This window comes from Danio rerio, chromosome 5 (genome assembly GCF_049306965.1).
Source record: "Danio rerio strain Tuebingen ecotype United States chromosome 5, GRCz12tu, whole genome shotgun sequence".
NCBI classification, from domain to species: domain Eukaryota; kingdom Metazoa; phylum Chordata; class Actinopteri; order Cypriniformes; family Danionidae; genus Danio; species Danio rerio.
The window spans coordinates 20,963,844-20,976,143 of record NC_133180.1 but is presented as its reverse complement, the minus strand read 5'-3'; the positions used below and the strand labels follow the sequence as shown (position 1 = coordinate 20,976,143).

Sequence of the window (12,300 nt, the reverse complement as noted above, 5' to 3'; positions counted from 1 at the left end):
ATTTTACAGTACTGAAAGAAATGTTAAACTGACTATAATAGAGCTGATAATTTATTGTATATGACATTACACTCTCAAAAAGTACAAAAGCTGTCACTGTCTTGTTGCCAAATGTGTACTAGTACCTGAAAAGCACCACAAAAGTGTACCTTCAAGCTGCCAATATAGGCCCATTAAGGACAATCACAATTCTTTTAAAACTGATATCACCGCAGTGAAAGCTTTTGTACCTTATTTGTGGTCTTATTTGTTGTTTTAATAATGTGTAAGACATTAATGAACAAGTCACTCGCTTGAAGGGGGAAGAAAACAGTTCCTGAATGAGACTGTCTCAACTCACTGATCAACAGGAAGCATGGGGGTTTTTAATTTCTAAATGAATAAGTCATTTTAAACGAATCAATCAATTTTATGCAGCAATAAATAACCATATTATCACACAGTTGCATTTCATATTGTGTAGTTAACGTTCACTGTAATATTTTAATGCCAGGCACTGATTTCGGTATAAAGACAGCAACATACAGTGTGACTGGTAAAAAAAAATATTTAGCCATATAGTAAATGGCACTTCACAGTAAGTTTGGCAAAACTTATAGTATGTTTACTCAACAGTAATCTTTGTTTGCGCTGATCTGCCTAAGTAACTAAAAATGCTTTATTATGCATGCCAGGCCCATAGTTGGAGCTATCACTTTGTAAACAAAAGTATGCACTTCACATTGCTCAAACAGAGATTTTGAACTGACTCGTGAAATTAAGTTCTAATACCCCAATAGCTTTTGCTACTTAAAGAGGACCAAATTATGCAAAAACATAACATAGTTATTAGTTTAACATAGTTGTGTGTGAATATAGCCAGCCTAGTATGCTAAAAATCAATGAATTCTATATTTTATAATCACACTTGATGAAAACAGTCTGCAGAAACACTCTGATTCTCTTTGTACATGTCATCAAAGGGGGAAAGCCCCACCCATTAGTGACGATCGCTCCCTCATTAGCATAGACAGCCCTGTGTGAGAAGCAGTCAACAGCCATCAGAGTCTAGCACCATACCTGCCAAAGATAATGTCGAATGTTATACAACAAATGTTATAAATGTTGAGTTTTAGAATCAACAAATTAACATCTTAATATACATTTCTTCTAAGCAACTGCTTTTGACACTTTACATTTTTCATGGAGATAACGTTAGTCCTGTTTTGAATCTGCTGCTAAGCAAACTCATTGATGTTTGTAGCTCCGCCCTCAAATGAAAAGAGGGCTGGGAGCAAAATCTCATTTGAATTTAAAGTGACAGTCACCAAAATTTCACTCAAAGGCTAAAAGGGGCAGTTTCAAAGAGTTATAAAACATTTTTTCCAGAGTATTTTGAGCTGAAACTTGCCATTCACACTCTAATGCTGTGTTCACACCAGACATGGTACATGCAAATAATAAGTGATATTCGCACGCAAATAGACGCGTGAACTTTGAGTTTACTCGCTTCACTTGCGTATCAAATTTGCTTCATTCGCACGTCAAATTAACCCTAATTAAAACTTTTTTTTTATTACTTAACAGATTAATGTCATTAGCGTGGCTACTATCTGTGCGGTGACTCCAGCTTCTTTGCTAAATGGCTAACATGAATTTTACTAAGATAGTAGCTGCACTTTATGTCCTTTAGGAAGGCTGAAAAACAGCTTACAATCATTCGGCGTCATGTCTAAGTCCACTAGATACTGATTTCAGAGGTGCACCAGTTCATCAACCCCTCCAGAAACTGTACCAGGATGATGGAAGCTTTCAGGGGTGCTTCAGACTGAGCCCAGCCAGCAAGCTTAAGATTGGTTAAGGCGGCGCAAATGTCCACTAAAGTTTAGATAATCCAGCTCCAGCGATTCACGCTTTAACCTTTTCAAACTTATTTTACATCTTATAAAAAGGGGCATATTAGGTCCGTTTTAAGTATGAAATCTTCCATACTCATCTGTAAATTATAAAAATATTATAGCAATTGAAATTTCTAAACCAATTATGACATACTAAAGTAATATAAAAAAGACACTTGTCCAAAATGTATAGTAGCTGCAATTTCCATAATGTTGTTTAGTTTGAAATTGCCAGAAAATGACCAATAATGTATAGAAAAGTACATAGCCCAACCTAGTAGAAGAGAACCATTCATTCTTGCTTCCAAACAAACATACACACTTTGTTGCTGTACTTTCTCAACAACCCCTCTACAAATTCATAAACCAAAAATACCTTCCATATCTGCAAAGCAAAACCACACATCCAGGCCAAACAGCTCCACAAAACAGTCAATAAATTCATATGAAGGTCACGATTCATTTGGTCCAGTATCATTTGCGTCTGACAGTATTTGTAAAATGACCATCTGCAGGAACTAAGTGGTATGTCCACTCTTATATAATACACACACACACACACACACACACACACACACACATACACACACACACACACACACACACACACACACAACAACCTAGGGCAAATACAAAACTCAAAAACGGACGACCACATGCCTTTCATTCAGATATGCAAACAACACTACAGTACCTGTCATGTAAAATGAAACGCTCTTATGTAAGGGCAAATAATAAGCAGTGTTTTGACGTGGCTAGACAAGATTTTACAGGTCAATGCAAATCTATAGCATGTGGTAGAGCTAAAGAACAAAACAATATGTAATATCAAAACAATACTGATCATCTGGCCACAGATGAAATAGGAAGTATGCATGAACTCTGCCAGCTGCTGTAACTGGGTCACAAACCACCTGCAGTCCAGGCTAATGTTTTTATCTTTGGACTCGAGTTATTATCACTCAAAAAATGTTACATTGTGCTCAAAATGCCTGAGAACGATAGTGAAAAATGTATTGTGTAGGTATTGGGTAGGATTAGGGATGTAGAATAAGATCATACAGAACATGTGCTTTATGAGTACTCATAAGTGGTCAATATCTCAACAACATGCATGCTAATAAGCAACTAGTTAATATTGAGAACTGATTCCTAAAGTGTTCATTTTGATTGACTGGGATGATTCTGTAGGGGAGTGAATCATGCATAACATGTAATAAACAACCTACAATCATAGATAAATGCAACAAAGCAAAGGTAAAAGTGAAATAAGCAGTGCATGCATAAGGGTTTTGTACAAGTAAATGTAAAAATGACTCTGCAAAGTCAACTCAACATTGCATATCTTTACGATGTGACTAATGCAGATGCACACATTGCGATATCGATGCTGAAACAATACATTGTGCAGCCCTAACATATATTATAGTGGAAATATTTACATGTGCATAATATGTAAATGTTAAATTATTTGTTAGCAATTCAATTTGTAAAGCAATATTTTATTGCCTTTTACAGGATGTATTATATTAGAGAGCTATTATGGTTTTGTTTATCAAACAAGTAGTTCTAATTGATTGAATTAGCATTTTTTAAAAGTTAATTTATTTTATTTGTTACGTTTTCAGCCACTATACTTTTAAAATTATTCTGCAGATATTTGCTGATTTTATTTATTATTTATTTATTCAGCAAAACTCTGCAAAAAAAAAAAAAAAAACAAGCACACAAATTCTATCTGGCCCTAGTTATTAGTAATTATTACACACCCTCTGGAAAACTTGATCCTGATTGACCAATCATAATGTATGTTATTCTCAGATAACTACCAGTAAAACTAATATCGCAGCCTCATCTTGATCTTTAAAAAAATATGTTTATATTTTATATTCTTGATTGTTTGGTGCCATCTTGTCACTTTATTATAATACAAGTAGGTTAATGCAGGCTGCATCCATGCATCTTTCTAGAAGCATTTTTTTTAATAAAACAGTTGGTAAACTATTAAAGCACATATCAAAGTTGTTTTTAATTGTTTACTTCTTTGGCAAGTAGCTGTGTAATAAGCAGGATAATGTTGCTTTTGCAGAGTAACGCCCTAAAGATGTTTATTCCTTATTGAAAATGATATTATGCAGCACCTGAATATAGTCCCATGCCAGGTAACTAGTTAACAACACTGAAGAATATTACTTTGCCTGCTGCAGCTATGGTAGATGCAGTAAAGTCTCTTGATTATTATGCTGGAACAACACTGTAAAAAATGGTATGTTCCAAACAATCGATTTGTATTGGGACAACATGAATAAGTTAACTTATTAGTTTTTACATATTTAAGTGGATTGAACATAAAAAAAAGTCAAAAAAAAAAAAAAGAATTATGTTGTTTCGGCTCATTTTAAATAATCAGTTTGAAAAAAAACAGCAAATTTTGAGAGTATTGTTAAAAAGTTTGATATCTAAACATTTTCCTTTTTAGGATGAAATGCTCAATGTAATTGGTAAAGACAGTTATTATTATTACAATGCCACTTTATATTGCTATATCAAACTTTCGATACATTAAAGTACCATACAAAAGCGGATCAAGGTTTCTAACAAAACAGTAAACACAACACAACAATAACATTTATGTCGCACTAAAGACTATGACTGCTAATAATTCTGCTTTGTCATCACAGAATGAACAGTTAATTATTTAAACGTCTACTGTTTCCACAAAATTACTCAGCAGTTTTCAACATTAGCAGTATAAGACTAAGCCTGTCACAATATCTATTCTTTGTTGTACAATATATTGCAACGAAACACATTACGATAATCTATATTATTGTCATTTTAAGGCCATTTTATGCCACTCATTATATAATGCCAGAATGACAATATAATATCATCACAATGCAAGTACACACTTCCAAAGAACACATCATATTTTATTCCTAAGAATACTTCATTTCATTATATTCATTTTAACAATGTAATAATCAGGCATTGGAATCAAAATGTAAAAACACGTATCCTAAATAAAAAAATGTAAAAAAAAAAAAAAAAGTTTTAAAAAAATTATTATTTTTTTTTTTTTTTTTTTTTTTTTACATCGGCACCTCCAATAAAGATTGAGATGTTGCCAAAAGCTAAAAGTTTGCTAGAATTGGTTTTTACGTATAGGTTTTCATCATCAAAAATAATTGAGGTCATGTCCATGTGTTGTGCGATAAGTTGATATTGATTATTGTGACAGGCCTACATAAGTCATTTTTATTTAGAACAAGATCTGCATTTGTGAATGATTTCTGAAAGAAAGAAAAAAACTGTTATTTAATGGTTTCCTTATTGATCTCTTTTTATGTTGAAAATTCAACTCTACAGTTTAACAAAGTGACTGTTATTGACATTTTTGTAGTTTGAAACAATCTACTGTATAAGAAATAATTTATAGTAGATTAAGTGCATAATTTAAAAAGTTCTAGCAGTTAATTACCAGGCTTGTACCATAATTTACAACAACAATACAGACAATTAATCATTTTAAACTATTACAAATGTCAATAAAAGTCACTTTTCAACATTTGTCAGTATTTTAAAAGTATAAACAAACAAAAAACATGAATTACAAAATGCAAAAAATGGTCATTTTACAGATTTGTTGTACTAGCTAATATTTTTAATCAAGTACTACATATAAACAAAGCACTATTTTACAGGTTTACAGGAATCTTCTTTAAATGAATGCTGCCTTATGACCAAAGTGGCCTAATTTGAAACATCATAATTACTGACCCTAAACTGTCAATTAAAGCCACAACAATTAAAAGATTCATAAAACTTAGTAACTTTACATCACTTGATTTGTCTCTTTTTTACTTTAATGACAGCAGCACACAAGCTTCACAAACTCTGCAAGCTTGTGTAAAACATAACGATCATCCTCTCCAGCATGTTTTGAGTACAATTCAAAGAGCCAAATGAAAAAAAGAACATGTTCACATGAAAACCATCACAACATAGAAACACTTCAAAATGTTTCACATTCACCCGACATCAACAAAACAAACTTAAATGAGAATCTCAACCTCTGATATCCAGACCTCTTATACAGTACCCTCCATGCATCACAATCAATCAAAGACGTCAACTGCACTGCAATCTGCACTGTTCTGACTTCAGCCTCCTGCACCACTGCATTAATTCACTCACATGTGGTAGATCTGGCTTTGCGTGACGAAAGCATTATCCGCAAAATACGGCAGCATCTTCAGCACAACTTCCTGACAGGAGTCCCCGAATAGATGCATGCTGCTGCTGGTCGAAGGGAGATCTCCCTCAGGCCGGTCCGCAGCAGCAGCAGCTTCGCTCGGATGTCCAGAAGAGAAACGGGACGCAGAGGAGGAGCGCAGCTGCAGCCTCTGCCTCGGTCTGATACTGTCTGAGCGTGTGTGTGTGTGTGTGTGTGAGTGACTTCCTACTGACGCACTCCATCCCTCCCTCCTCCTCTCTCTCCTTCCCTTTCTCTCTCTAAGTGTGTGTTGGTAAATAGAGAGAGGAGGAAAAACCTGTTCGCTGCTTTCTGCAGGAAGATGAAGCACTGTTTGTGTACACACAAGGAGATCTGTCATTCAGATTACAGATTAAATATGATTTTTGGAATGTGCAAAGATTGATGGAGAGGATAATGCTGTTTTAGTTTTTCTAGATAAAATGTCATGTTTAATTTAATGTTTTTTTTTTTACTGTTTGCAAAATTCAAAGTATATTACTATTTCCTAAATGAAAACACTTTCTACAATGTTGGGTTTTACATTATGGTTAAAGGAATGGTTCATCCAAAAATGAAAATTTGCTTCCTATTTACTGACTCTCGAGTAATTCCAATCCATTGATCTGTAACCATTGACTTCCATAAGAAAAACAAATACAATGGAAGTCAATGGTTTCCAGCTTTTTTCAAAATATCTTTTTTGGTGTTAAATAGAAAGAAAATATCAGGATATTATGTTTCATATCATTCGGTATAGATAATTATCGAATATTTTTTAACAATCCATTTAGGAATATTAGGCATGGTTTCCTCTACATTTATTCTACATTTATTCTTCCACGCCAAAATTGACATTATAGCTTTTCATTTAAAACATCCAGTCGTTTTTTTTTTTTTTTTAGTAGTGGGTGATAATTGCGGCAAAACATATTAAAAGGTAGTTGAATTATAACAGCGCACACTTTTCTGTTACCGTAGTAGAGCTGTACGCTATTTGTTTAACCCTTTAGGGTTACGTGCTGACTGACTGGCTGACTGACAGGTGCGTGATGCGTGAGGCCAGCAAACATGACATATAGCCGTTTTACTTTACTTCAGGACGCATTAATGCTGCTCTGTAGGTCTATTGGAGACATTCATCAATATTCCTAGCAAATCTAATAAATGTTGGAGACATACTTTTTACATAAACGCACTAAATCGCTCTTCAGCAGCGCAAGAAGCACAAGAAGATCTGCGCTTGAGCAGCGTATATTTGAGGGGTCGTGCAAGAAGTTTTGTGCATGAGCATAGGAAATCAGCGATCTCGACATGCAATACTGTGCTCACGACATTTGTCATTGAAATAACATCACAGGTAGTTGGTAGGTCTGTGTAAAAAAGGCCTGCTGCCACAGCTGGAAGAAATCCTAGAGGAAACACTGTTACGATTTTTTATTTAACCACTTTATTTTACTTGACCAACATTACTAAGGCAAATAGTTTTAATAAGTCAAAAACTAAAATATTTATACCAAATATGTGATCTCTTTATAATAAAATAAACATAAGTGTTACAGAGACTCTAAACTTGATAAATAAAATGTTACAAAGTGTGTGCAAAGGTAAAGTGTAAATACTGAACAATCAAAGCAAACTTTAAGGTGTGAATGTTAATAATACAGTAAGCCTCAAACTTTGTCAACAACACAAATTATGATCATCAAATCTGAGCTTTCAAGTAAAGGAACCAGCCATCATTATTCAAATACACACTGGAACATTACAAGTTGTGAGGTTGAATGACTACATTACCCCATATGCTAAAAACTCTTTCAGATGGGGAGCTAGTGGCTGGGATGCACAAGAAAAGAAACCAAAAAGCCACTCTGGCGACGTGTGGCATATGAACCGCGAGTAAGAGAGGAAATAAAAGCACACAAGCGCTAAGGTAAAATCAGATGCTCAAGACATCATTTTAATCTTTAATGACTTACAGTAAAAATGTTGACAGAAGCTTGTAATATAAGAATTAGAGCAGAGCATTAATTAAATGCATAAGCCTATTTTACATGGAGCGTTGGATTTAAGGTAGCCTGCTATTTTTATTGGAAGGAAGAAAAAATATATCTGATGGAAAAAACAGCCTATGCCGGTTCTTAAAAAGGATTAAATAACAAATTTAGATTACAAAAAGAACATCTGACTTAATTAAAAAATATCTAGGGCAGGACTATTTATTTTATTCTTTTTGTTTAGTTTATTCTTTTTTTCTGTGCTGTTGGAAACATTGCAAGTGCGTGAAGATTTTGTGTTGTTGTTCTGTAGTTAATATGTTTGCATAATAAAATAAATCAGTATTTTAAAATGCAATATTTAGTGTGTTAAACACAAAATAGACACATAATTTTTTTATTAAATAATAATTTTATATTAAAATGACCTTTTAAGCGTTAATATTCAGTTAATGAGCGGCAGTAGTCGGACGGCAAAATGAACTGAAATGAGCATCCTCAATTCAGGTACAATAATATGATACTATATTATTACGATATTTTTGCCCCCGATAATGACTATGATGACAACGATAGATCAAAAAACCATCCACAATATATCAAGATATTTGTAAATGAAGGGGGAAAATACATCAAAGTTAAATTTCTTTTATTAACAGCATATATATTTTGTGAAATTGCAACACTGACATGTGTTCGATCTGCCATTACAATACTTGGCTACTTCAATAATGTAATCGCAGGGATGGAATTAACACGATAAATCAGCATATCAATATTTTATCCCACTCCTTCATTATTGAATAATCAAATGTATTGTAAAATAACACTGTACTTTCTTCATTGCTGATCAAGTATAATCAACTATAATCCCAGATCCTGCGATGTGACTTACGAATGAACACATTGCAATATCGATGCTGAAACAATATATTGTGCAGCCCAAGTTCACATGTACAATGTATGTGAAGCACATTTTTGTTATCGGAACATACACATAAAAAACTTTGAGCTTTAAAGCTATAGTTCACCCAAAATACAAATTCTGCCATCATTTACTCATCATCCACTTCCTCCAAGCCTGAGTTTATTTCTCCCGTTGAACACAAAGGAAGATTAACTGATGTTGGGGAAAACAGCCACTGACTTCCATACAATTTCTTTTCCTACTATGGATGTCAATGGCTGATTTTTCCAATAATCTTCAAAATATCTTATTTCGTGTTCAACGGATGAAAGAAATGTCAGTTTAGAACCACTGAGTGTGAGTAAATAGTGAAGAAATTTTCATTTTTGGGTGAACTCTCTAACCTTGCACTGCAGCGCCAATCATATGTGAACTCTAAAATGAAAGGATGAGTGTTTACATGTGCATTCTTAATAAGGCAACAATGCACGTGCATGACTGCATTAACCGGTTTTCTTTTATAAGGTCATAAATGGATCAACTATAAACCAATCATCAAAACTCGATGTTTCCCTCCTACATGTATTGTGCCTCTGTCAATGCATTAACCTACTTTCTGTCTGTTTATTGTGCAAATGGAACAGCAACGTGTTTTACCTCAAAAATATATTAAGCACATCGAGAAAGAGCAAACATTTTGCAATAAAGAGAAAATACATCACAAACTCCAACGCTTGACCCAAAGAATCATATGTATTCTCATGCTGTATTTAACCAATCAGAGACACTACCACCTCAAACATGGAAATAAGGTAAATATGCAAAGGTTTGGAAATATACACTATAAAATGTCAGTGTTTAAATAACAAAGACTAAATTGATAGTTCATCCAAAAATGAAAAATTCCTCCTTATTTACTCACATGTGCTACACTTTCATAAATTTCTTTCTTCTGTTGATCACAAAAGACAAAAAATGATGGAAGTCAATGGCTGCTGTTTTCCAGCATTCTTCAAAATATCTTCCTTTGTGCTCAACAGGAGAAAGAAACAACTGGGGGATGAGTAAATAAAATAATTGTCATTGGGAGAACTATCCCTTTAACTGTTAATCCTTAGTAATGTATGTGCAATTTTAGTGTAAATCCAACGCAATCTCATGGTAATTCGTAACTTTCTGATTTAGTGGCCAATTCGTATGAATTCGTACAATCTAATTTGTACAATTTAGTATGATTTGTTCATCACCCAATGACGGTTGGGTTTAGGGGCGGGGTTGGGTACCACGGCTCCTTTTTTAAATCATACATCTTCGTGGGAATAAGCCACTAAACTGACAAAACTTAAAATACTTACATTTCTTCATGAGATCAGGCTGGTAAAACAAATCTCGACCAGGGCCAAACAAAATTTGACCTATTTTTGCTGTACAGAATTTTACAAAAAAAAATCTGAATTATACGGAATGGTTTTTCAAGTATAGCACCTAAAAACTTACTACATTATTATTTTTTTTATTTATTGAATGTTTGCAAGGCAAATCCAATTACAGCCACCTGTTTGGTAAACAAGTCTTTCATAGAATATATTTACTCAAGACCAGAACATATCACTTTATACTGTACATAAATTTTAACATTTGCATGTTATTCAACAAAACTGAAATTAATTTAAAAACTAAATAAATATACATTTAGACACATTTACATAAGTAAAAAAAAAACAGACCAAAAAATCCATGGATTTGTGCAGGCGTAGATTTCACGTGGGTCTCAAGACTCAGAATTCTGTTTACCCAGGGTCAGCTATATTTCTATATATAGCTTTATACAACAGTTCTGTCTGGTTCTCAAATCTGATTGGCTGATAGCTGTGTGATATTCTGCAATATCAGAACTTGTACAGCCTCTTTACCCTTTGTGTATTCTTCCGCCTACATGCAGCCAGCAAAAAGCAGACCATACAGATAAAGTTTAAAAGATGCTTGCTCAACTGTTTAACTGTCAGCTTATGATTTGAATCCAGAAAAAAGTAGTTCCTCATACAAAAGGGTTTTTGAGACTCTCCATGTTTGACACGAGTTGCAGTGCGATATGGCTGTATATATATGTGATATTGCTCATATATATAGCTATATATATATATTTTATTTTTAATCTAACAGCTCTGGCAGCTTATGTTACTAATAACTCCTGCCTATGAATGACTGATCATCACTCTTCAAAACTTTAAAATTTGCAACCCAGGCACATTGAAAATAAGTGCCCAGGAGTACATTTCTGAGAACCGACAAATATGTACCCTGGACTGTGTTTTTTTGCAGTTTTAGTTTTTTACAAATATACTAGAGAGCGATATAGGTGCGACCTAAATCGCATACTTGTTCCTTATTTTACACCATTTTATAGTATAAATAGTGTAAGTAGTGCATTCACACTGATAACTCTAAAAATAATAAGCGCACTTTGATTCATTGGATGATGCACTTATTCAACCGTTAAAAATGAAAGTGGAATGTCGGACACTTCACACACGCTACAGCCGCTGATTTGCCCACATAGCGGAAGGGGCGGAGCTATCAGGCGCTCATATTGGATCACTTCATTTATTTTGAATTGTGAAAGCAAAATTCTCCTACAAGAGGGATTATACCGCCTCATGATAGTGAATGCGGTTATACTCATGGCAGGTATTATTTGATAGTTAAGTCATTTATTTCACTAATTTGGCAATCATCAAACATCAGCTGGGGAAACGGTTTGAATTTCCGTTTAGTAAAAAAACCATTAGTGTTCCATTTGGAACTACACTACATACATATACTATGCATACATATAAATACATACATATACTAGTACATAGTGCATAAGTGCATAGTGAGCCATTTTGGACACAGCTTATCTCAAACATGTTCCCGCGGCACATTTTCTCATACCTGCCATTTCTCATACCTGCCACCCGAGGCGACTGTATAGATTTTTATGGATATTAATGTCCTTCTCGTGCATGTTAATAAGAGAAGTCAGTTGGTTTGTCGTCATGCATAACATATCAGTTTAATATCGACCTACACCCAACCGATAGTGTTTTCAAAAGCAAACTGGAAGAGAAAAGCTATTGCAGCTGTGTGCTTCTACTGCAACCTCACAGTGCTTTTATGGGTTTTGTTTATTCTGTTTCTGAAACCATCCTTGATCGGACTCAAATCCTGGTCTGTTCCCTTCCCTTCATGATGAGCTACCAAGCAAACATGTCACACCTGAAA

At 34.1% G+C, this 12,300-nt stretch overlaps 1 protein-coding gene across 2 annotated transcripts in view; it reads right to left on the bottom strand.

Annotated features, from left to right (window-relative positions):
• ssh1a (slingshot protein phosphatase 1a) overlaps window positions 1-12,300 on the bottom strand; it is an 88,928-nt gene that overhangs the window by 48,788 nt on the left and 27,840 nt on the right. The window contains exon 1 of one of the 2 annotated variants that reach the window (XM_009301386.5): window positions 6,075-6,305. The exons of the other annotated variant lie outside the window; for it this stretch is intronic. Within the exon in view, the coding sequence (XP_009299661.1) occupies window positions 6,075-6,172 (98 nt within the window). The 5' untranslated portion in view covers window positions 6,173-6,305. Of the gene's footprint in view, window positions 1-6,074; window positions 6,306-12,300 lie in introns of those variants that run through there. 2 annotated transcript variants of the gene reach the window in all.